Source organism: Lepisma saccharinum, chromosome 14 (genome assembly GCF_977018435.1).
Source record: "Lepisma saccharinum chromosome 14, izLepSacc3.1, whole genome shotgun sequence".
Lineage (NCBI taxonomy): Eukaryota > Metazoa > Arthropoda > Insecta > Zygentoma > Lepismatidae > Lepisma > Lepisma saccharinum.
Genome location: NC_139242.1, coordinates 26,563,229 through 26,590,901, shown reverse-complemented (window position 1 = coordinate 26,590,901; position 27,673 = coordinate 26,563,229). Strand labels below are relative to the sequence as shown.

Genomic DNA, 27,673 nt, shown 5'->3' with positions numbered 1-27,673 from the left:
CATATCCATTCTTCAAAGTACTTATGTAAAACAAGTTACTGAGGTTGTAATTATTATTAGCAACAGACAGAGCATATTCTAGTCCTTCAGATGTACTTCACTGGGACTCATTGATCAATTAGATGCTTTTCCTTGGGATTTCCATGAGATTTCCAGGTTTTCCAAGTGTGTGGGAACCCTGAACTATTGTTTTTAATGAGTGATAAATTGCAGTTGTTAGGGACTTATTGGAAAACACATTGATATTCCTGCAACTTATACCCTATCCTGAAAACAGCCTTACATCATGTACTGCCTTTTGACAATCTGGAAGCTACTCGAAAACAAGCGCTGGCCTCTGGCTTAACAGTAGCAATGGACTTTCATGCACTGATCATGTGTCACACACTGTAAAGCCTCTCCCCCCAAAAAAGGGCCGTTATTTGGATGAATGATAATTAAATGAAACAACAAGCACAATGAAACACTTGTACTAGTCAGGGCTTGAACTCAGAACCTTATACTTACAGAAAAACTTTGGATGTCTTTAAAGCCTACTTTATGCACAGATAGGCTAATTGGGACTGGACTTACAGTTTACAGTGGAATTCAAACCACTGTGGAATGTACCTCCACCATGAATCAAACCTGAGCCCCCCCCCCCCCAAATACATGGAAATAACGTAAGCCAAGGAGCCTCAACACCTGATATACTAGCCCCGTCTAGTTTGCTTTACTTTCTTACTCTCTTTGTACTCATGTGTCTAATTATTTACAAAGTGCAACAATGAGTCATCTACTTTGTTGATTTGGTGTCTGAACCATTTCCACTATGTTCTGAAGTGGTGTACAGTGTGGTGTAAGGTCATGTGGTACGTGCTGACAAATCAAACGAACGTTGGAAGCAGCAGGCAGGCATTTGTTGAACCTTCTGGACTTAACGCAACTATTCTTGCCGCACATCTACTTAACTAAACACCATTTTCTTTCACCAAACCTGGCATAGATACACCACTACACACGTGCAGCAAACTACAGTGGACTCTTAATCACAAAGTAGGCAAGTTATACTCCTGTTAATAACAATGGAAGATTTACTCACCATATTGATGATGCATGCTAACTGTAGCATGAACAGACTTGTTGTGTCAAAGGGATCTGTATCATTAGGATTGAAAAAATTGATTGGCCAAACATCGATATATTTCTTGCTGCGATTTCTGCAAATATATATACAAAGCAATAAATTAGTAATATTCTATGCGTAACAATCATTAGAAATTTATATAATAGCAAAATAACCTACCACACACTAAAGCTTTTCTTCAAATGCAGACCTGTATTTCATCATAAAAAATATAGTAGTTACTTTCATCAGTGACACTATAAGCCACGGACTACCAAGTGGCTATGAATTGAGTGTTATGCATGAGCAGTGCTCGAAAAATTTTCTTCAAAGCTACGCGCCAGCTCTGAAAATCAGGTGCCAGGAGACTACCTACTAGCAATTGTGCATACTACAGCGTGTTTCAAAAGGCGCACAACCCAAACTTTGAAAATGTATATCATGAAAACCGTAAGAGGTATTTACACTAAACTAATCATATACGCTATCACTGGGTTAATAAATTTATGTTAGCATGTATCCAAATAAAAGCGATTACATTATTTTAAAAAATATTGTTAATTTGCTGAAAACATCTGAGAATTGATTTTCAACAATATATACCAACGTAGAAATTTTCAGCGAAAAATGCAGGTTCGACCAGGACTCAAACATGGGTCTCTGATATACAGTGCCATTGCTCTAACCAATGAGATACTGAGCCGGGCTGGCCTTGCCTGATTTTTCGCTGTCTCTGTTTTACATGTGTGGAATCTTCTCTGCCAGTGCTACCGCAACGGGATCTGTTGCCTTTTAAATACAGTAGACTTCAACGTTGCCTGGTTCCTCCCAGCGGAGAGAGTTAATTATTGAATATCAGGCACACACAGGAAATGTACTACGTAGAAATTTTAAGCAAAAAATGCATTAACATCTCTACACTGGAAGGAACCAGGCAATGTCAAAGTCTACTGTGTTTCAAAGGCAACAGATCGCATTGCGATAGCACTGGCAGAGACGATTCCACACAGGTAAAACAGCGACAGCAAGAAATCAGGCGAGGCCAGGCTGGTTCGGTAGCTCAGTGGTTAGAGAAATGGCACGGTATGCCAGAGACCCAGGTTCGAGTCCTGGTCGAGCCTGCATTTTTCGCTGAAAATTTCTACGTAGTACGCGTACATCTCCTGTGTGTGCCTAATCTTCAATAATAATACGAACTCTCAACAATTTGTGTGATCATTTGTTGGCGTTTGACTAGACATAAAACAGTTGCTTTGTGAGGTACAGCAGAAGAAGGGGATTTTTCTTGGAAAACCTCTTGCACATGAGTGTAAGAATGAGTAGTAAAATACTCTTCAGCAATGCACACGCGCTGCTCCAAATAATACGCCATGCTGAATCAATTAAAAGAACAGGCATACTAGCGTCGAAAGTGAGCGAAGAGAATTCAGTGTAACCAGAAGCAGACTAGGACTTCCAAATTCGCCACAAAATCTTGGTTTATGATTTTTCAAGTAAATGTATAGTCAATACTTAGGCACATGTGGCATGCGTCTGTTGACAATATTTCGACCTGCTAGCATTGCCATATATGACCTAAAAATAGAACTTTTTCACTCAACCCATAAAATCGCCAATAAAAAATCCATCAAATGTTGCACATGACCAATATTGGTCACAAATGACAGATTGACATGACATCAGTCATCAGACATCTAATTATGACCCTTCGATAATTTCTTACAAATTTTTCTCATTCAAAAGTGCATTTCTGAAAGAAAAAAAATTTAACGCTGCTTTCCGCCAGAAATTATTTTATCTAAATTTTCTGTATGAAAAAAAACTGATAATTATCAGCATTGAAAAATATCTCAGTGGATGAGACTTTATAATGCAGAAAACCAGATGTAAATATCTCTTACGGTTTTCATGATATACATTTTCAAAGTTTTGGTTGTGCAACTTTGAAACACACTATATAAGAAGCTGAGCATCATTGTATTCAAATTATCACTAAATCATTCGAGAAAACAGGAAATGGGGTGTTGGGGAACAAAGAGTAAGAAATTATTACTGACACACTGGAATGTTCACAACGTTGATTAAAAAAATATATATATTTGCTAACTTATGCTGTACCGCAATTTGATTTAGAATCATCAAAATTTCGTACATATTACAGCATAAGATCACAGTCGCCATGGCGACCTGGCAACCGGGATCCCTGTGCATGAGCTATATTTACACCATATTTCCAGAATCACTGTGTGTTTCTTTTCTACATATGTTATTTGTATTTAATAAGAATGAAACTTATTTTTAGTGCAAGGCATAAGGTGCCATCTTTTCTTTAAGTTTTGAATCAAAATTCAAACAACACATATATCGTAAGTTATGTCCGAAAACATGTTCAATAACATATGAACAAGAGTTGACACAAACACTTAAAATTAGGGTGAAGTGTTTGATGCCATGGGTATTGGCAAGAATCTGTTGGAATTTAATCAGTGATACCTTTCCAAAGATCAATTGTCTTACTGTGTGTGCAAAATTGTCACACACCAACTGTGTGTGCAAAAATGTCACACAGCACTTTCAAGCACAGCATCATCCTACGACGTCAATGGTTCCAGGTTTGAATCTCAGGATGGGTGTGGGTGTTCTTGTGAGTGTCCTTTCATCAATTTTATCCCTCATCCCCATTGTCGCAATTAACTAAAAGTGGCAGAAAAGCAGCGCTAAATAACGAAAAATAAATAAACACTTTCACAGGATATACATATCCTTGAAATTATGCAAAATGTTCATTACTTTAGCAACAACGTGGGAGATATGGCTTTTGTTATTAGATGATGATTATTATCTCGTATGAAATTATGTATGTATTTGAAAGAAAAAATGTGGTATGTTGCTATAATACACAAGAACTCGTATCTTAAAAATGATACATATTCTGAACTACTTTGAATTGTTACAATTTCCAAGTACTGGTATCGACTCAGTCCTACTTAAAATATTAACACCAGAATGACTTTCAAACTGTATGGGAGATTTCAGAACAAAGTGACAAGTGGCATGTGTTGCGTGTCGCTTGGGAATGAGCTAATCAGCAGCAACTTTTCACAAGCCTGCATTGGATTGGTAAAATCATAAAGTGACATGTGTCGTCTGTCACTTTGGTGTGAATTCTCTCTAATATGTAATGTATGTAACAACACTTACTTGACCATGGATTTGTCCAGCAAATTGAAATGTCTGCACAAACATATATTCTTCTGCATCTTTAACACATCGTTTACCATTGCAACATAATCTGAAGCTTCAAGGCACTTGTCTTCCTCTTCTTCTCTTAGCAAATAAACTTGTGATCCACTGCTCTGGAATGTCCGGAAATTCCTTGTTTGAAAACATGATTCTCTGCAATGAAAAATCTGATATCAGATGCAATGGAAAGAAAAGTTAATAATTTCTTTACACTAATATGCATGGTTCTTAAGTTTTTTAATCACAATAACATCAAAGAAGTATTTTTTTGTTGCCAGGAAGTACTTATACATTACTACAATCTAAACATATTTATGATGAATAAGTCATGTAAAAATGCAAATATGGTTATTTTGCACAACTTTAAGTTTCTCTTGCAAATTTCACCTCTGTTTGCCCTATAAAATGGTACAACTTCTCCTTGATTTCACAAATTATTCATGTAAGACTATAGTTATAGAATTGTGAACGATCCTTTCAATAACAATTTTTCACATGTATTTTCTTTCAACAGTGCTAATTTTTCTTGATGGAGGATGCTTGTATATAGGTAATATCCAGTGGTGCCGATTAGTAGGAGGGTGGCAGTCCCCCCCCCCCCCCCACACACACACACTCACTTTTTGTCCCTGCACTATGACCGCTTACTACTAAGCCTTGTCTACCACAAAGAAAAGTAAACTGTCCTTGCCCTGCAGTTTTGAAGTTTGGTAGGGCTCTTCTAATTTGGGATTCTGGTTTGTGTGCGAGTCTGATATTGAATGGTTTGAGTTATCTGCATTGTAGTAGGTGTCAGAACTTGGCCTCACTTTTTGTGGCCCATTCGAACAGGTTGTTGTCCCCATCATGTGCTTATTGTTTCCAGTGTTAACTTCCAAATCTGACTCCTTCGCTTCCTTTTAAAATACTTTGTATTATTCTGGACTGTATTAACATTATTAGTATGGCAATATCATCTGCAAATGATAACAACTAATTTCTACCATTTAAGCTTAGTTCTTTAGCTTCTTCTATCTTCCTGACCGCATATTCTAAGCTAAACTACCATAAATTTTAAATATATCTGACAGTGACCTACATGAATTGGACTTTCTGTTTCATTATGACATACTCTTAACATGTTAAGAGGCATTCCTGTCAGAGGCGAGGCATCCGGTCATCGGGAGATGCAGCGATGACCAAGCAAAATAATAAAAATATTGTATTTTATATATTTTAGAGGAGAAGTAAAAGAAATAAGTAAGAATACTCGCATATTTGTGTGAAATAGCCAAGCAACAGCATGAAATAGCTCGAAATATGCAAGACATTCGCTAATCTTTGCACATCGAAATTAGGCCTCAGTTCTACCCTTTGCGCTGAACCCTACTGCCAAGTTTCTTATTGAAGGCAATGGTTCGACGGCCCAGCTCATCGCAGAATGGTGCGAATCTCTCTGGTCTCTGCCCAATGCCGAGAACAGCCAAACGCTTCGGAACAGGCAGACACCCTACAAGGTCCAACCAACGACCTGTACTATCCCCCACTTTTGAAGGTCTGGGTCATAACAGGCCCTTTTTTCAGCACCCATCCCCATGTTTACAGCCACGGCAAGGTTTCTCTGGAGTCATCAAGATTTATCCGTGTCCAGCAGCATGCTCAAGGAGGGGTTGCTGAGGGTCATAATCCCTGCTTAGGCTCAATATTCTTTTTTTAAAAAAAAGGAAGAAAGAAAAGGCAGGAAAGATGGCAAAATGAGGAATTCAGGAATGATTACTAAAAAGAACAAGTAACCCCTTCCCCTTTGAAAATCCTGGGCACACCACTTGAAGTCTCGAATGTCTGCTATTTTCACTTGTTAAGAGAAAAAGCACACATTGAACAATATGAAATCTGCTTTTTCATTATCAAAAGAATTGGCGGCGAACCATGGTTCACATGGGGACCTCAGCTTCGAGGTGAGGTAAGCGTCACCATGCTCCAGTCGCGTCGGGTGTGAAAAAAAGGGACACTCACCACTACGCTTGCATTCACCTGCCGGGCAGATTAAGCAAGTCCCAGCCTCATAGCACATTGACAGTAAATGAAGCAGAGCTCAGTGACGCTTACCTCACCTCGAAGCTGAGGTCCACGCAATTCATGTGGACCATAGCTTCAAGGTGAAGTGAGCATCGTCACGCTCCATTCGCATTCGGTATGAAAGAAAATGAAAAAATGGCCTAAAAAGCTGATTCTTCTTACCTTTAAACGTGACAATTGAGGTGTTTGCATTTCAGTTTCCATCATATTTAATAATTTGAAGTCGTAAGATCTGTAGTGTGAATTGGCAAAGACCTTAGCATTTATCGCAGAGAAATATTGTGACCCTCCGCCTCCGTTGAAAGATCGACCCTGACGTTTAGCAAATCTTGCGATGACTACGTAAAGATGTAACACTTCACCACTGATTCCTTTGTCATGGGTGGGACACACAGACTACATTTTTGATATTAGTGACTATTCTACTGATAGTTAAGCAACATCTTTTTTTTAGTTTCCGTGCAATGAAATATGAAACTTAGCACTGTTGATTAAACATAACTACCCCCCTTAAAATACTTTCCAAGATTTATAGCTACAGGTAAACAATTTTGTGTCGCAGGTGGGACAGACGAAACACTGCCTCTTCACTTAACAACACATTTATTTTAATTTCTGGGAATTGTCCAATGTTGAAAAATAAATTATTTGAGACAGAGAGAAAAGGTAATTGACCTTTGAATATTCTAGTGGAGTTGAGGGGGGAAATGAAACAGTTATAGGAGAAATTGATTGTTCTTTGGTGTCACGGGTAGGACACAATAGAAACACAATTTTAAATTGCTCACTCACAAGATAGGATAAAGTTACAGCATTGCATTTAATTCTAAAAATTGGGGTTCAAGAGCACTTTCACATTGAATCCCTCTTATATATACAGTGGAACCCTGAGTTTACATTCCCACATATGTTTTCCTGCTTAATACGTTCAGCCATCTAGGTCCTGGCAAAAGGCTATGTTAAATAATAGGTCATTCACCTCGATCTTACATTCCCTCTAACTCTCGTTTCCCACTTTATACGTTTTCCAAGCAGTGCCGATGTTGTAAAATTTGCCAGAAGGCTGGTCTGTTGGCCTCTCAACTTCTCCCTCCTTTTCGTTGCTTTCGCAGCTGTTCCATTCACCATATGACCTTGAATTTCCAAATGTTAGGCTTTTCATGTGAGAGGAGGGAGCGATGAGGTATGGTTCATTGGGGGAGAGAGTGAGAGGAGAAGGCACACAACTTTCATTTGACGCACCTCTCTTGATGGACAGGAAGGGAAAACGTCACTTCTTGCATTGGCTGATCCTTCTGCTTCAGAATCAGATAACAAGCGGACTGTTGCCAAACCGATTCTCCCTAAATGCTGCCTGTCTTTGTTCGCCCTCCCCCCTCCGCAAAAACACAACTGGAAAAAATGACAACAGGACTTGGATCACCATTCACTTCTTTGCTCATACATTTATGGAATTCTTCCTAGTTGACTGGAACAAAAAAGGGGGGACAGGTGGTTGTTTGTGAAAACTTTTCCTTTCTTCTTGTCTGCAGCACTGGAAATGTAAGAAAAAAATTAAGAAAGGTTTGCCAACCTCTGCTATCCGATACTGAATAAGAACTGCAACTTTACTTTACTGGAAAGTCGTTTAGATTCTTAAGCAAATTCGATTGGATCTAGTCTATATTTCATTGTAAATTAATTTTAATCTGAGGTTTTTTTATGCATGTTATACCATTTGGTTATCAGAATGTAACTGAAAACGTACAAGCTAAAGTGATTCTTTTTTTCTGTGGGCAGATGAACGATATTACTCACTGACAAAAACATATTCTTGTCAAATTAATTGTTAGGGGGACGGGGGACGAAGTTTGGACACATTTATTCTTCTGCGTGGGGCAGAGAATGCTTTTTCTATGCAGATGACTCATGTGTTGTACAGTGACAGGGCAAGGAGAAATGAGTGAATAAACAAGGGGTGAGGCAATAATTTCTTAGAGTACATCTAACAGCGGTGGCCACGCGACTGACTACCATGCTAAAGGTCCCGGGTTCGATCCCCGGCCGGTTCAAATCCGGGAACTTTTCTAACGATGGAAGCGGCCCCGGCGTCCACCCAGCGTCGAATAACATGGGTACCTGGGGGAAACCCTAGGGGGTAAAGGCAGTCAGGGGTGTGATGCTGATCACATCACCCCACTCACGACCGGATCAAGAAAGTGTGGGGCATTACCCCCACACCCCCTATACGCCTTCATGGCGTGGTGCTATGCACAGGGGAACACTTTTTACACTTTTTACATCTAAATACCATTAAATGCTTATTTGGGCTCAAAGAGCATATATTTATTTACTTGCTCATGTGGAAGTGAGCTCCCTTGCACAAGACATCTTAACCCAATTAACATAAGGGCCGTCTCCTGTGACATCTAAAATTAAGCAGGTGCTTCTGGATAAGTAGTCAACAAGCATAGCATACAAGTAAAAAAAAAAGAATTCCCCGATCTCTCCCACAAGAGCTCATTGATCCACCACCGGTGTGCACAGCTATGCCATAATTGCATGATTCAGCCCGTTTCTCTCTCTTTCTTAATGCCCTTATCTCCGACGGAAATCTTGCTCGTACATTCGTATCTTTGGCAGCATGGAAGAGCGTAAAGCAGTGATCCTCCCCTTCTGCAACTTGGGCTGGGAATGAGCACACTTCTAATAAGACGTTTGATGCTGATGACTTTCAGCTTCACCACCTGTTTGTCTCCACTTCCCTTCCCTCATGTTGCCACAGGTTGGAAGGGTTTCTGTAGGCAGCTGGCGCCAATGTTTTGTCTCCTGGCTACAGAGCAATGATCATCCATCGTGAAGGAAAAAAAAACGACATTGTTTTGAATCTCGTCTCACAATGTTGTTTTGCTTTCATGATTAGGAAACATGAGCACCAGACACAAAGCAAGGAATTAAAAGACAAGCTAATTTCTTCTGCATCTTGAATACATAGAGCAGTACAGGAAGGAAAAGCACACAATGCTAAGAATAATAAGAAGAATATAATCTTTGATTTTCTTTGCAACCATTCACGTGTTGAAAATAAATCATGCAATATTAAATGTTGATGGGAGAGGGAAAAAATGAAATTGTTGTATGGAACACATTATTTATGGTGAAACTATTGGTGGAAAGGGTATTTGCCCTTGCAAAACTGCTAAACCCAACGATTAATCATCGATTAATATGGATATAAATAACAATATGTAACATGCCCAAAGGGGGAGGTTGATGGGGTCATAACCCCCCTTTCCTTGACCCAGTATTCCTAAAAAAAGAACTTAAAAGGCAGGAAAACATGGCAAAATGAGGGCTGACTACTTAAAAAAATATACGTAACCCAGCCCCTTTCAAAAATCCTGAACATGTCACTGATAACAATCCCCCTATCGTGACGTCTAAAAATGCGAGTTTGACAAAGCTTGTTTTGAATACACATTATGCTGTTGGGCTGATCGGGACTGGATATGCAGCTTCAAGTGGGATCTGAACCATTCCATATGTCTCTACTGTGAACTGAATCCAGGACACTTTGATTACAGTATATATAGATGCTAGACATCCAGCCCCCCCCCCCCCTTTCCAATATTATCCAAGACTTCTAAAACTAGCAAATAATTATCAGTTTACAGAGTAAATAAAGATCCCACACAATCAGATGCATAAATTGAGCCTAACAGGCAGTGGTTAGAAGCAGTCATCCACTGTGCCTACCCTCAAAAGTGGGTCATGTTAATCCACCACTGATTTTCACAATAGGTCTTGCTTTTTTCCTTAGCAATTCATAATCATACTTCTTTCCTGATGTTATATTATTTTTGAGAGATTATACACCCAAAAAGTCGATTGTGTAGTCGTTTCTTGCCAACACTTGAGTTTCACCCCTCCCTTATGCTTTCCTGCTTTTTACATTTCCTGCATTTTATGTTATTTATTTACGGGCCCCTGAAAAATGTAAAATCGAGGTTCCACTGTATTTACTACAAAATTTAACAGAATTATATGTTGTTATGAAGTCAATGCATTGTGATTTTATTTCCACATTTGTTTTTACTTTGGAAATTGATTTTGCATGCAAAAGTGTTGGAAGTGTAGGAACTTACTTTTCAAAAAAATCAACTGGTTTCTTATCATCATAGAAACCTAAGACAATTGTGTTTGGCTTCATTGCTCCAAGACCAGAAATACGTATCAAGTGATGCAAACCTTCTCGAACTGATTTAGCCATTGTTAGTTCAACAAATGCTTTTACCTAGAAATAAAAGGTATTTTCATTTATGATTTAAAAATGAGTACATCAGGAATCCTAACTCTTATTGTAATAACATTAATAATGAGATTACTTAAAAGAGCAAATATGTTATGTGGTTCAATCAAAAAGCTGCATTGGTTCCACAATTTAATTTAAAGAAAATTCAATTTTTGCTGAAACACATAATAATTTTGAAATTAATTTTGGTAAACGCATGAATATATATGTATGCTATTAATAGAAATTAGTTTTTTTTCAAATAGCAACAATTATGCACATCATAATAACCTTACATATTCAAAATTCCACCATGAATAATTTTATGCCCTACAAAACAATACAATTTTTTATTTTTACTATAAATTAAATAATTTCAAAAGTATAGTAAATGAAGGTTAACCCTTCCGCCTTTCACATTTTACCAAAAAAATAAATGCAAAGATTGCTAAACCTGGAGATTCGTTTTATCATAGCAGAATAACTTACAAATTAAAATATATAATTCACTCTTGCTACGTAATGTGAATATTAAAATTGCATCTCATACAATTATTTCATGTATACAATATTTTATCCTCAAACAAAAGGAAGGCATACAAATGTCAAAGCATTATATTTTAGCAGAAGGTGCTACAAAAGAGTCAATTCCCCAGCTTCAATTTATTTAGTAGATACTGAACTCACCTTCAAATGATCAACCAGAGCTAGCCAATGGGGATATTCTTCCATGGTTGGATCCGATTCTGAATCTAAGAAATTTCCTACTTTAACATGCCCCAGAACATATAACCCTCCTTTCTTCATATCATTTACAAAATCTATCAGAGGGCACGATGAACGAGGGTTAACCACCATTAATAACATCTGAGGTCGCCAAAATTTCACATGGTCTTTCCTTGAATCTAAAAGCAGAAGATACTTCCTCACCTAGAATTAGAAAGAAACAAAAGTTTGAATTTTTCTCAATTTACTTTTTCTGTCTCTTGAATTTAATATCAACAATGAGGATAAATGATGGAACTTATGATAAAATGAATACAAAGAAATATCCATCCTTTTCCTGGGATTAAATACCCAGCATCCTCCTTGACTCTGCAGCACATTATCCTAACTACACCAAGAGTGATAATACAAACTATATTAATAACATTGCTTAAAACTGATTGTTACACATACCTGAGAAACTACAATCACACATATTTTCATCTTTAGCAGTGGAGTGTATCATAACCAGTCTTGAAGTAAGACTATGTGCTTTTCACACACACATCCCCATACTTTCATACGTAATTTTTAGGCTACATGTTGTTTTTTTCCTAATTATAGTTACGCATTTCAAGAAGACTCGTAAGAACGTGAAGGAAAGGAAGGGCGAATTGTGATAGGTGATTTCAATGCACAAGTGAGAAGAGACAGGAAAGGGTTTATGGAAGTACTTGGAGCTGATGGATGGGGACAGAGGAATGAGGAGGGAAGGAGGCTACTAAACTTCTATAAGAGAAATGGACTGTTAGTAGGTAATAGTTGGTTTAAGAAGAAATTTGACAATCATAAAATTACAAGATACAGTTGGAATAATGAACAACAGTCTGTAATAGATTATGTAAACAAGGAAGTAAAGAAGATAATGAACAACATTAAAATAATACCCAGTGAGAACTTGGAAAATAAAAGATAGAAAGGAGGAACAAGAGAGAAGGATAAGAGTGTGGAAATTGAAGGACAAGATGATAAAAGAGAAATATGAAGAAATATTGCATACTGGAGTGCCAAGAGATGAACCCAAAGGAGTAGAAACAGAATGGATAAACATAATTAGTCGAGGCAGCCGAAATGGTATGTGGAAGGAGAAGCAACAAAAATAAGAAGAAAGATACACCATGGTGGAATGAAAGAACTAGAGAGGCAGTGAAAAACAAACATGATGCATTTAGAAAATGGTTTAAAGTTAAATCACAAAATGCACGAAAAGAGTACATGGAAAAGAAGAAAGAGGCAAGAACAGTAGTAAAGGAGGAAAGAAGAAAGTGGATGGAAGAATGGACCAAAGTGCTAGAGGAGGACGTACATGGGAACAAGAAAGTATTGTATGGATTAGTGAGAGAAAGAAGAAGAGAAAGAGGAGACAGCTGTAAGCTAAGGGATGAAAGGGGAAACGTTGTAGAAGAGAATGAAGAAATAAGGAGAATGTGGCGAAACCATTTCAAGAAATTGCTGAATGTGAAAAAAAGGAAATGAACATGAAGAAGTGAAGGAAAAAAAACAGGAAGGAAAAATGAATCTCACATGGAAAAAGTAGAGAAAGCACTGAAGAGAATGAAGAGAGGTAGAACACCTGGAATAGATGAAGTGCCAGTGGAAATGATACTAGGAGCAGGAGTGATTGGTGTGCAGTGGCTGTATAATGTGGCAAGGGAGAGAGAAGTGCCTAGAGATTGGACAAAGGGACTAATAGTTCCCATATTCAAGAAGGGCAACAGAAATGAATGTAAAAACTACAGAGGAATAACATTAATGTGCCACTCAGCAAATATTATGATAAAATATTAGAGAAAAAAGTAAGGGAAGTAACAGAGGTGAACATGAGGGAGGCACAGTATGGATTTAGACAAGGCAGATCAACAGTAGATCTGATATTCACCATAAGGCAATTACAGGAAAAGCACTATGAGTATGGAAATTATTTGATTATGGCATTCCTAGATATAGAAAAGGCATACAATAGCATGGACAGAACAACGATTTAGAGGGCTCTAAGAGAGAAAGGAGTCGAGGAAGAGATAGTGTGTAGAGTGCAGAGCACATACAAGGTCAACCAGAGCTCAATGAAGACACCAATGGGAAGAACGGAGTGGTTCAGTATAAGTAACGGACTAAAACAGGGAACTACTCTTTCCTCACTGCTCTTCATAATTACAATGGATGCAATTAATGAAGAGGTGGGAAAGAAGATAGGAGAGATAGAGATGAAGGCCCTGTTGTTCGCTGATGACTTAGTAATATGGGGAAACAGGAAAGAAGTACAGACACAGCTTGATAGTTGGAATGAGAAAATTAGAAGAGCAGGAATGAAATTCAGTGCAGAAAAGAGTGAGGTGCTAATAACAACAAGAAACAGAGCCAGAAAGATACCAAGAATAAAGGTGGACATGGAAGAGTTAATTGTAGTGGAGAGTTTCAAATATCTAGGAAGCATAATTGAGAGAAGTGGAAGAATAGATGAGGAGGTAAACAGAAGATGACAAATGGGAGGTGGACTCCATCAAAGCATTCGCTACTATACAACACATACTATGTGCCAATAATATGTATGGAGCAGACTTGGACAGTGACAGTGACAGAGAGAGACAAAAGACAGATGCAGGCAGTGGAGACGAAATTTTTAAGGAGTATATTGGGGAAGACTATTAGGCATAGAATAAGGAGTGAGGAGATACATGGGGAGGGGGTAGTGAAGTGAGTGGGAGTAAGGCCAAAGGGGAGACCAAGATGTCGGTGGAAATAGCAGACAGTGGTGAGTGTTACGAGAAGAGGACAAGATTGGAACACTGTGGAAAGAGAGGAGTGGTGGAAGACCACGAGAAAATGGAGAGCCTTGACTTCTATGCTGACCCAGCCAGAGGCAGGAAACAGCGAAGGATGATGATGATAAATCAAGGTTCTGATTTGGACAGGTATAAATAGGGAGACAAATTTATGGTAAATAAAAACTGAGGAGAGCGGTAAATAAAATGTTAGATCAGCGGTATATACCAGTGGTGGAAAAAAAAAATTGGCACACACTTTTTCATTATGAGAGGAAACAACATACAAAAGCTATAAATTGATAAACTACTTCATTTTTATATACTGTACATACACAAGTACTTAGCTGTCCAACCAAAAAGAAAACATCAACACAAAATCACTTCATTTCTAAATTGCATATCTCAAGTGATTTAGTCATTGCATATATTTAAAGGATATCCTTGCTGTCCAACAAATAAAATAATCACTACTGCACATACACAAACACATGTTGAAAATCACATGATCATAAACAAAATTCATTCATGACTGAACACAAATGACACCATTGTTTCCCTTGATGTGCGGGAACAGACTAATCTTATTGCTGCTAAAGCTAGCAAGTTCAATGAAACTGGAAGTTGAGTAGACATTCGGGGGAAGAAAGGAATGCAGCTTGACAGGGAACAAAGTTTTTGAACTGATATTATGTGCATGGGAAATCCCAATTTGCAGAGTCTTCCTGATGTGATCGAAGATAAAACGTTCTTCAGCTGCAAGTGTTAGGAAACTTTAGGCAAACGTTTTGTTACAAATCGAGTTTGCACGCACAACCTCGATTGCCGGTTTTTGCGTGTTTTCTACTTAATTTGATGATATTTCACTGTTATTTCACGAAAAGCGTTCATTTCGAGGAAAAGCACACATTTCGCATTACTTCGCGAATAAAAATCATGCATATTTCATCATTGGGGGTGTAGTTATGTGCAGAATGTTCAAAATTGCATCTTTTTTTTCACATTTCGCGATTTCGCGCATCGTGAAAATTCAATGTCCCTAGGTATACAATACCTCTTCCTGCTTGTAAGTGTCTACAACATTGAGTACTTTTCACACAACAGACCCTATGGCATAGTGTTAGGGAGATTTCACACCAAAGCGACAAGTGACAGGCGACACGTATAGCTTGAGGATTTTACCAACTGAACCCAAGCTTGTGCAGGCTATCACGCTGCTACAGTCTGAAACGTTGCTGCAGATTGGCTCCTTCCCAAGCTATATGCGTCGCTTGTTGCTTTGGTATGAATTCTCCCTTAACATCGTTGGCTTGTAATCAAAGGGTCCCGGGTTTGAAACCCAGTGGAGGCACATGGTGGTTCAGATCCTAATTTAAACTATAGGTCTATGATAGCCTATATCTGCATAAAATGGAGTTGAAACAAAATGGTTACACCAATTAATGATGTTATGGAGAAATGTAATTACTTAGTAAAGTAGACCACCAAGATAAACATTTTCAAAAAGCACACCACATAACAACACAAACACTAAATTCTTCCAACAAAAGTAACTACTTCTCACTACTACCCATAGGATAGGTCAAAAATGTATTAGTAGAAAGTACATGTACAACCATTTCACCATTACACTGCTATCATCTGCAGAATGCATATTCAGTCATCTGTAAAATATTGTATGTTATTCATTCAGCAATAAGTATTTTGTATTTTTATTTAGCGTCACTTTTATGGTACTTTTGTGTAATTGCAATAAAAAGGATGAGTGATAATTAGATAAAAATGATCAAGGGACAATCACAAATAACGCCCCTGCCCAGGCTGGGATTTGAACCCAAGAACTTAAATACCAAGTCCAAAAGTATTTACCAATTACAAAATCTTTCACATGTTAGTCTTTTTTTGTATATAAAAAAATGGTTTTTCAGTGTTTAATGTCTATAAAAAAGAGAGAAAATGTTCTTTGAAATGCAAAGAAATTACAATTCTTTGCCACTGAACTGCTTACCTGATGGAATATAAGGGCTTGACTAATTGAACCCCAATTTGCTCCTCTTGTAGGAGAAAACACATGTAACACAATAATCAGAATCAAACACAATATGATGCTTGAAGAGGCATAAATAGTGTTTATTATGAACATCATTACGAAAGTTCCAACAAGGCCAATTAATGCAGTGTGCCAGGTAAAGTACTTGAATGATGGCCTGGAAACAAAAAATCAGATGAGAAAATAATAACAATAATAAATTCCATTTAAAGCTACCGAAATAACAATTATATGTAATGTCAAAAGGAGGATAATACAGCATTTAAGTACTAGGCTTGCAAAAAAAAAAAAAAATCAATATTAGAAAAATTGTGGTTTATAAACAATACAGCTCTATCGAGCGTCTCAATCTTAAAAGTCAGTATGGAAGTAAATCGAGTACTTCCCTCTCTCTCTCTCTAATACACAAGTTTTGCCAATAGCTCTCTCCTTCTCTACAACCGATGCGTTGCCAGATGTTACAAAATTTACAAAATTTAAAAGTCATAAATTTCAAACAGTGAAATCATTATCCTGTAGAGTTTTTATGCTCGATTTACTGACAGCATTATTTAATCTGTAATAAATTCATGTGATCTGAAATTTCCATAATTATGCAATTTTGAAAAATCCTTGATTTTTTTGTAGTAAATACTTCAAAAGCCATAAATATCAAACTGCTTGAACAACTTCACCAGTTTTCTTTCTATGGGATCTATGGTGTTTGTAGACATGATATTCTTCACCTGAGTGCATTAATTTGCTTACAAGGGGTTATACATTATATATATATATAGACACACACACACACACACATTGGATATTATGTATAAATCACCAGACCGTAATTCGAAAAAGTTGTTAGTGAGAAACTTTTCAGTTTGTTGCAATACACATGCAGACCGAGAGAGAAAAGTGTTGACCATTGTTTGAAGTTATTTTTAGAATGCATTGTTACCCCACAGCACCATTATTTATTGCGCAATCGTAGTTTGTTTACACGGGCAGTTTCACATATCAAATTCATTCTGCGGCACCGAGGGTGCAATTAAGTTGCAGGCAGGTGCCCCGGTTTGTAGGAAGTGCAGTGTACTGTGTGATAATTGTGGATTGCCCAAAGGTTCTGGGTTCGAATCCAGCTCGGGCTTGGTTGTTTGTGAATATCCATTCATCAATTTCAACATTTCATCAGTCATCCCCATCTTTGCAAATTAGCCAAGAGGCACAAAATGTGAAGTAAAATAAACTAAATCAATCAATCAATCAATCAATTGTGGATTGCATGTAAGTTACATATTTTGTTTAATAATGGATAGAGAAGCTGGAAAAAGATGAAGTATTGGTAAACTTCGAGGGTAAAGAACGTATAATAGTTATGTGCGTGTTAAATCATTTTTTAAAGTCAATGAATATCAGCAAGGCGGTTAAGACAACGGCTGATGTTACAGAGTGTTCTGAACGTCTTATATACAGAATATGAAAGGACGAAACCGAAGGTCCTCTCAGAACACCAGCAAAAAATAAGTCGAAAATAATGTGGAAACAGAATAATGCCAGAACAAGAAAATATGACGGAACCGGGTCCATGAAGAGAAACAGAAGAGTTTTTGGAGGATGTAACGTCATTACCAGACGAGGACACTAGTTACACTTAAAGGTATTGTTATTACTTTATTTTCCATAAAAAATATATCTTAATGTTTGTTTTTGCATTTATTTAATTCTGTATATGTAAAGGATACAACATTCAATGAAAGAAGAAACAATAATTGCGTGTATCACACATATAATGCAAATGTAAAATAGTAAATAGTTACATTGAAATATAAACTTTTACATGAAAATCTTGAGGTAACTATAGTTTTTCCCAAAATGCATCAAATACATAGATTTTGAACATTTCCAATACGATATTAAGGAAGTAAATTTGTTGCAATCATTAGCTATTAACAGCAACTCGATGGGCCTCCGTTTGTTGATCTGGCAATGCCATGCTCCATTTAACCCATACTGACTTTTAAGAATAAGACACTCTATAGATTATTACTTTTACTGTCAAATGCTATGTTTACTTTCAACTGTAACTTATTAACTATAAATAATTTGCTACTTTTACTTCTACTAATGTGAGGCTAGAAAGAGACTAAAAATATGTCATGATATTGAAGTTGCAAAACTTTCATTTAAGAAATATTGAAAATTTTCAAAAGTTCATTTGACCTTTATCATAGCAATTAACTTAAAAATGAAAATATATAAATCACCCATGGTATATGATGTATACATTACAAAATTGCATGTCATACGTTCATTTTGTGCATAAAATATTTTATCCTCAAACCAAAGGAATCAAGGGGTCCCAGGTTCAATACCCGGTGGAGGCACATAGTGGTTAGAATTTCATTTTATTCTGTAAGACCAATCCCAATTGGTCTCTCTGTGCATAAAGTGGACTTAAAACAAAAAAAAATAGGGCTGAGCCGATACCGATGTATCGGTACCGGTATCGGTTGGTATTTTGGCACCAATACCAGCCAATACCATTGCTTTTGAGGTGCTAGAGGTGCAGCCAAAACCCATTGCCTTTTTCCATTTCAAAGTTTCGTTCACTTACCTTTGGTTTTGAAAAAAAATGAAAATAGTTGTGCATTTGTTAAATGAACCTGTACTCAAGTTTCCAGGAACAGCAAGTGCGTGACACAAAGATATGTATGCAGATAAGTCTCGCGGTGAAGTATCTTGCAAATCAAGCGTAATGTGAAATTATCCCCATATGAGTTCCCTACTTCTGTTTACCAGGTATGCCGGTTAATAATTCTTAATTGATCCGAAAGAAAACAAGTGTATCTGGGGAGAAAGGTAACAAATGATTTATTCAAAGTATGCGCCATCGCTAGCTATACATTGTGCCCATCTGTCCGTCAAATTGTGGATGCCCTTCCAGAAAAATTGTTCACATTTTGAGGTGATCCAGTCAGCAAGCCATTGTTCGACATCTTCGTACTTGTTGAAGTGTTGCTGGGAAAGTGAGTGAGACATCGATGAAAACAAGTGGTAGTCCGAAGGGGCTAAGTCTGGTGAGTATGGCAGGTGGGACAAGAATTCCCAGCCAAGTGCAGAAATGGTGTCTCTGTTGCCTTTCGCTGTTTGTCATGCTGCAAAATCACTTTTCCGTGTCTTGTCACCCAATCTGGGCACTTTTCGATCAATGCATGGTTCAAATTGATGAGTTGTTGATGGTAGCGAATGGCATTCACTGTATCAACTGGTTTCAGAAGCTCATGGTACACCACACCCTACTGATCACACCAAATGCACAGCATTGTCTTCCTTCTGAAGCGATTCGGTTTTGCGGTCAATGTTGAAGGTTGTCCTGGGTCAACCCATTACTTTTTGCATTTTGGGTTCTCGAAGTAGATTCAATTTTCGTCCCCAGTCACTACCAGATGCAAGAAAGACTGTCTTTCATGCTGAGAAAGCAACACTTCACACACTGTTTTTCGCTTTTCCATTTGTCTGTCGTTCAGATGATGTGGGATTCATTTTCCTGCCTTCTGGATCTTTCCCATGGCATGAAGACAATCAGATATGGTTTGGCGACCAACATTTAACTTCTCTGCCAGTTGTTGTTGCGTTTGTGTATTGTCTTTGTCCAACAGTGCTTGCAATTCAGCAATTGGAATTTTTTCAGATGGCACCTGCGATCTTTGTCTTTCAAGTCGAAATCACCATTTTTGAATCCTCGAAACCAATGTACACACGCGTCTTGCATTAGGACATTGTCACCGTATGTTTCCACAAGGATACGATGGCTTTCACTTGCGTTTTTCCTTTGATTGAACAAGAAAAGCAGGACGTGCCGCACATTTGGTTTGAAGGTCAACATGTTTCCGACACAAACCCAATATCATGATCACTCGCACTCAGTTGCACATCCACGGCATTTTGACAGGTACTGTCCTGGCAACACACTGACGTAAGAGGTGAGACTGTGCACCAACCCTTGCTTCCAGCGCCATTCAGTGACGAAATTAAGAATTATTAACCGGCACACAAGGTAGTTCTCTTGGAAATATGCCAGGCTTTGTTCGTACAGATGTGATCTCGTGTAACAATAACACAAATGAGGTCCCGAAAGCCAACGATGCACCTGTTGGTAATCCTTCCACTTTCTTTGGTGTTTGTGGATCTCCCGCAGTCCAAAAGGTCATCGCCCATGAAAGTGTTTGACTTGTCTTAGACAAGAATTTCCTGGAAATTTAAATACTTGGGCTAATCCTCCTTTTCCTTTTCAACTTTAGACTTTTGTTTGTCCCGACAGTTTCAGCAGGCATGTTTCAGCACAAGGATGCAGCAGGGAAGGAAATTTCTTTGAACGACAGATGACGGCAGTTAGTTTCTGGAAAGTGTAGTGATGGGTTTGGATTTCCTCCCATGCCAAGCGATAGAACTATGCATTTAATTTTTCTTAGAAAAAATCATTTGCCGAAAGTATATCAAAAGCAAAGTCACTTCGGAATATCACTGTACTGAAGTCAATCGCCTGATATAGAAGCAAGAGACTGGTAAGTTTTCATTCTCCTCTTACATTCAGTTTACTAATTATTATTCTCATTGTTAAAAGACAAAAAAGAGACGAGATTGATTTCACATTACAGCTTTACTGTTAGATTTAGACATCGTGTCTGGTGCTGGTAAATCACCAATTATTCTTGTGTTCAAGGATGATTTAATGTTAGTTTGGGAAGAGCGATCCTATAGTTTTAGAGGAGATTGAAGAGGCATGATCTCATTTTTCAACACTGGGGGAGATGGAGAGGATGACCACACGATTGCCTTGCTCTTAGTTTCACTTAATATTTCTCTGATATTTGAAACATCTGATTGATTATCACTTATAAAAAATGTAAAGTTGATATGCATCGTTGCAACAGAGCATTGTTTGGTGGGTTAATTTATTCATCAGCCCTCGTCAGAAATGCATACATATAAAATGTAATAATAATAATTACACAGCCACACACATATAATTTATGTTTTTTATATATATATATTATATGTATGTATATGTATAAGTATATATATAATATAACCTTTTTTATTTTAAATTTGGAATTATACAAGCATCGGTATTGGCATCGGTATCTGTGGGTATCAGTGAGAGTATCGGTATCAGTTCAAAGTAGTATCGGCTCAGCCCTAAAAAAAACTCGAACTCAAACAAGGGGAAGGCATATAAATGTCTACAATTATCTTTAAGGAGACAGTACTACAAAAGTGCCAATTTCTACACTTGTTTAACATTTAGTCACAACTAGATTAACAGGATATAAAATTTCAAACAACAACAGTGTGTCTGGGGGGATGGGGGAAGGAATCAATTTGGTTATTTTCAACCTGAAAGGGAATCATGATTTTCTTTTGTATCTCTAAAACGCCATTGTAGAATGTGAAATTATTATTCTCAATTGAAATTACATAAAATATAATGCATAGAACCCAAGCTATAGAATAACGGTCTCTGTTTTTAAGTAGATTAAGTATCACATACAGCAAACAACAAATAATATAATTTATTTTAGCATTTTGAAACAAAAGACAATATATTATTTGTAAAAATAAAACACATACCTGAAATTTGGTGCAGATGCCAATTCAAGTCCAAGACAGGCTAAATTTGTGGCAAGATATGACAGCAGGAACAACACTGAATTTATCTGAGCTATCACGTTTAGAGATCCAATGATCAGGATGAGTTCAACGAGGAACCAAGAAACAAATACAGCAGCAATGGGATTCCCACGTCTTGTTCCTCGTACAATAAAATGCAACAAGTACCCTGAAAATAAATACCTACTTACTAAATGTACAGCCTGTGCAGCATAACATGTGAGGCATTAAATGCATATGTAAATACACAAGAAATATAACCAGAACATATATGTTTCTTATTATTCAATATTATGAATCAAAAATTGTGCAACAGCATTGCATGAATCTCGCACACACCAATAAGCCACATACTTGTAGTGAATAACAGACCAAATTTTGGTACAAAAACTGGACACATTTTGGGATCAAATGCAGTACAGGGTGGCTCAATAAGTCACTTAACACCCCCAGTACAAGGCCACTGCAGCACGCAACATGGAAATGGTGATGACCAATCGTTATCAGGCCAAGGGGGAACCACATTGACGCCACCCACATGGTCGGTGGCCATCTTGATGTCCGCCATCTTGAATTCAACTTCAGAATTTTAAATGGGAAGGGGGTCGTGCGACATATCAAAATGGGCTAGAATTTCACGACAAATGCAATGGTGAAGGTTTTTTCGACGTATCTTTAACCAGTAAAAAGTTATGACTGAATTCTTGTACCAATTTGCTCCTTTTCGAGGTGTTAGAAAAATGCCTTAAAATTTGTTTAGCGCTTCGGTAATGCATCGAGATCAAAGTGACGTCTATGGAGAGACGTTCGCATGCCATTGCACATTATTTTAATGGGATACATCCATGAAGAGCTGTGCATTATGAATGGTTGTCGCGAACAATTTACAGTGTGACGCTTCCATTGAATTAAAAGTCCTTCACAGTGACAAGGCTAATGTTTATGTTCATAAGGAAGTTTATAAACAGAATATTCGATGATTTTTATCTGATAACTAACTTTGGACAAAAACTGGTTCATAACGTTCCCATAAGTGTTCTGGTGTTCTTCCCTATTGAAAAAACTCTGTAAAAAGTACCTTCTTCCATAAGCAAGGATGAAAAAAACTGTTTATTTAACAAATCCAAGTAGCCCTAAGCATTTAAGGTTCCGTTGATGGAAAATTGACTAACCAATCGTGTTCCACACAGCACGCCACACCATTAACTTACCAACACTAACCATTCAGCTTTGATCTGTCGAAAATGGGTTATGAGATAAATTTGCTTATCAGATAAAAATCATCGAATATTCTGTTTATAAACTTCCTTATGAATATAACCATTAGCCTTGTCACTGTGAAGGACTTTTAATTCAATGGAAGCGTCACACTGTAAATTGTTCGCGACAACCTTACATAATGCACAGCTCTTCATGGATGTATCCCATTAAAATAATGTGCAATGGCATGCGAACGTCTCTCCATAGACGTCACTTTGATCTCGATGGCCGCCGACCGTGTGGGTGGCGTCAATGTGGTTCCCCCTTGGCCAGATAACGATTGGTCATCGCCAATTTCAAATTCCATGCCGCAGTGGCCTTGTACTGAGGGTGTTAAGTGACTTATTGAGCCACCCTGTATAAACGCAGTATCAAAAGTGGTGTAATTTCTGTGTTAAAACAGTGAATAAAATCCCAAATTTGACTTGAAAATTATACTTATTACACAAAATAAACATTATAGTTCTAATACTTAGAACATGTATGTAGTTATCAGTGTTTAGTAAGGAGTATATTTTTCTTCTTAAATTTTTACAGCACAAATAAGCAATTTTTTGTGATTATGCATAACTCACAGGATAATTCACACACTTTGGAAACTATTGTGTCAGCAAATAAACTACACTTTATGTCTAGGAGTTTATATTGCATTGTGCAGTTCATTTCATATCATTTTGTGACAAAATAAGGAAGTAAATGTACCTCACATCTTTCAAAATTGTGAAAAGTGAACATTACACCATGTTACTTCACATTTTGCGTTTCTGTCAAAAATGAAATATGCATGTCTCTACCCATAGCTAGTTCTTCATTAGGCTGGACTGGATTTTACATCACATTTAATTACACTACATATTATTACATTAGTCACACCTCCTGTAATGTCATCTCATGAAATAAAATATTGGTGGAACCTTACAATTTAATATCTATGAATTTCTTGCGATAACACAACGTGTAGGGATATGATGCCTGTATCGACCAACACTAATTTTTTCCCGAGCATTACTAGAATAAAAGGGGCCAGGTATGTGTAGGCAAAACTTCACCCACCTAAACTTGTTCCGTGCATGCAGCGTCAAAACATTTTAGCTAAATACTGATACAATTGCAAGGTTGCAATGCAATACAAATATTTTGCAAATTCTTGTCAGTTCTGAAAATAAATGAGCATGCATTACACTCACCAAACACATCATCTTTGGCAAGGGCTTCTAGAACTCTGCTAGATCCAATCAAATTGCTCAAGCTTGCCGAGAATGTTGCTGTGAGTATTCCTATTGTGACAAATCCAGGCCACAAATTGATGGGCATCAAGAATATAAAATTGTTCTGCAGAAGGTATCGGGAGCAAGATGCAGCCGTTAGCAGGGACACGATAATGTAGCACACAAATGTGAATGCCACTGCTGACAGCGTTCCACGTGGAATGTTCTTTGCAGGGTCCCTCAACTCACCTGCAAAAAGAAGAAATATGAACATTAAGCACTGGCAAGCATATTACATTTCTGAGTAGAGATTCATTACTGCATAAAAGCTAGAAAAGTTCACGAGGTTTGTTTGTTCACTCAATTTATAGACAAATAATCAAGACTGGCACAAATGTTTCCTGTAGGATCCAAAGCAGTGAAATATGTTCTCACTGGACATATGAGAACGTTAATAAATATCTCAATTATATTAAGTGGAAATAGATTCATAAATTACCCAATTAGATAAATATAATAATGGCAGTATTCAATTGAATGGAGTATAAACACACAACTTTTTAATTGGTTATTAGTTCTGATGCGTACAAAAATGCATAGAAATGCTACATACTACAAAACTGAACAAGTACTGTGCTAAACGTGTCCATTAAAAATATACATATGCAGAGTTATTCAAAGAGAACTTCCTGGTTTCGTGATTTTATTGATCATGAAACCAGGGAGTTCTTTTTCAATAACTCTATCCATATTCAAGAACAGGGTTACTAACTCAAGTGCTAATGCAAGTAAACAGGACATACAGTTTGGTTTCTACTGTATGTATGCAGTTCTAGTTAGATCTAAGAAATTCTATCATTCAAAATATAAATTAACTTCAGAGAAAGTAAAGAGAAATTCAAAGTTTTAGGAAATGATTTAGTGAGAAATGATAACTAAAATTATTTTTGGGGTGGGAACATTTTAGGGAAAAGAGACTCAAGGTCACCTTCATAGCATCACTGCAAATTGCCACCTCAATGTCCAGGCACATTGGGAGGTTAACTTGCCACTGAAAGTTTCAGGTTTAGTCTTGGCCTAAACAAGTGTGTTCCTTCAGGAATTTCATCAAATTATCAATCATCATCATCATCATCATGATTAGCCAAGAATGGAAAAGTAATCATTTATAAAGACAATACCACTACAAATCAATATTATCATTATGTCTGCCTCTGGTATACTGGAGCCCCTATTCTAGTTGACTACCTGAAAATACAAGAAGCATAGCATCTAAGAAGTATGAGTGTCTGTGAAGGCAGAAGTTGAAATCGAACATCAGCAGGTTACAGCATGGGCATAACCTTAGGCAGAATGGATCTTGGGGATTAATTTCGCAAGGGGCAGAAATGAAAAGTTTCAAATCTCATAAAATTAGCATCCAGCACTATTTTGCTAAATAACTGTTACAGTTGTAAAATCACACATATTACTATTTATTACTTTATTCCTCAGGTGCTTGTTGATTCATTGATTTGTGTTTTAAGTCCACTTATGCACAGTAAGGCTAATCGAGACTGGACCTACAGTTTAAAGTGGGATCCGAACAACTTTGTGCCCCCACCGGGTATCGAACCATGTAAACTTACTAAATCATTTGCCGTTCAAGCTCTCGAGAAAAGAAATGTCATATTTGTAAAAGAACTTCGAGGAAGCTTGTTTTATCGTTTCAAGATAAAGTGATTGTTGAAATTGTGAAGTTTGCTTTTATCAGTTTAAACTTGTACTTTTCCTTGAAAAAAAAAAACAAAAAAAACTGAAGAGATCTAAATAAATGCTATTTGGATTATCAGTAAAGAAAATGTGTTTGCAGTATAATTTTCTCGCATGCCCAGTGTTGTCAAATTTGTGTGTAATCTCTTTCTGGTGAATACTCAATGCAACTTTGCCAAGTTTCATTTTTTGTTTTACGGCCAAAATTATTTAAATTCAATCGCCCATTCCTGGAAGATTCAATTAGAAAGAGTCTCTAATTGCTCAACCACCAGCTAGCTTTTGGGGCCTAAAACGAAACTATGTTACATGGGAAAATGAGAGTAAATTGAGGCGCATTCTGAAGTAAAGGGGAAACAAATGATTAATGGTGGCACTTTGAAGAGAAGGTTCCCTTTCAGAAATGATGACGTGTCGACGTCTTTGGCACTGCCCACTTTTTCGCATTTTTCTTCTTTTATTGAACGATTTGAATTGACGGCACCGCATGAGGGATGATTCCATGCCTAAGTCACCTTAGTGAAATAATTGATGAGAGAAGATTCTGCAAAGTTAGGGTATGGTGCCTGCCAGTTGAAACTTGGAACCACATTGAGTAATTGTGTGTAAGCTATAATCATGATTACCGCCACCCAATCTGGAATTCACCCTTTCCTTCTTTCAGCCTATTCCTCTCATATCGTACTCAGATGTTCCCATCATCATCATAATCGTTATCATCGCCACAATTTTACGTTGCAGGTGCTCGTCTTAACAAAAATATCCTTAACTTGAAAATGTTAAATACAGAGAAACTAGTACTCACTATATCTGTGAAACTGTTTTTTACTTTGTATTAATTTCAGTGGCCACTTCCCCCACCCTCCTTGGAACTGTCTCGTTCGAACTTGTTGCACTGTTTCTTGCCGTGCTTCTATTGTTGTTGGTTCTCCAGCTGTCACTAGGTGTGATATTGTCAACCTATTACGATGCAGATGAATAATTGACAACAGTGTACCTAGTGGCAACCAGAGAGCTAAGAACAATAGAAGCACACCAAGCAACAGTGCAACAAGCTCCAACAAGGATGGTGGCAGTGGCCACTGCAATTAATAGAACAAAGAAAAAAACAGTTTTGCAGATAAAGTGAGTCTGCTACCACGATATCTAGCCATATTTTCCCTTGTTGTTACTTGTTAATGCATGACATCCATTTCTCTGCGTGGCTGCTAAGCTACTTCTTAAATTACTGCCTCATATGAAGGTAGGTATCACTACTGGAATATTACAAGATGGTTAATGGCAGCTCACTTAAGTATCACAAAAACCGATAAAGGAATAAGAACAGGGGAATATAAACATAGACTGCTAGCTGGTGACTTGTACATTAACAAAAAATCTGAACACTTCGGAAGGATTACGACAAATGTTTTTCTTAATTTTTTCAGCAGGGCAGAAAGGCTATGCAAGAAAGAATAGAAAAAGAAACAAAATTTCATGGATAACGGAGGTAGGTTTAAAAAACGGGTATACAAATCAAGAAAACAATAAGGTAGCTAGAAAACCATGAAA

At 37.3% G+C, this 27,673-nt stretch overlaps 1 protein-coding gene across 2 annotated transcripts in view; it reads right to left on the bottom strand.

Moving 5' to 3' along the window:
• Positions 1–27,673, bottom strand: part of LOC145998740 (solute carrier family 12 member 9) — a 67,905-nt gene that overhangs the window by 8,149 nt on the left and 32,083 nt on the right. For both annotated transcript variants that reach the window (XM_083135286.1, XM_083135287.1), the window contains exons 7-13: positions 24,350–24,619; positions 21,864–22,071; positions 16,212–16,410; positions 11,364–11,606; positions 10,531–10,679; positions 4,307–4,501; positions 1,082–1,199 (exon numbers count right to left, since the gene is read on the bottom strand). In XM_083135286.1, the coding sequence (XP_082991412.1) occupies positions 1,082–1,199; positions 4,307–4,501; positions 10,531–10,679; positions 11,364–11,606; positions 16,212–16,410; positions 21,864–22,071; positions 24,350–24,619 (1,382 nt within the window). The remainder of the gene's footprint in view (positions 1–1,081; positions 1,200–4,306; positions 4,502–10,530; positions 10,680–11,363; positions 11,607–16,211; positions 16,411–21,863; positions 22,072–24,349; positions 24,620–27,673) is intronic.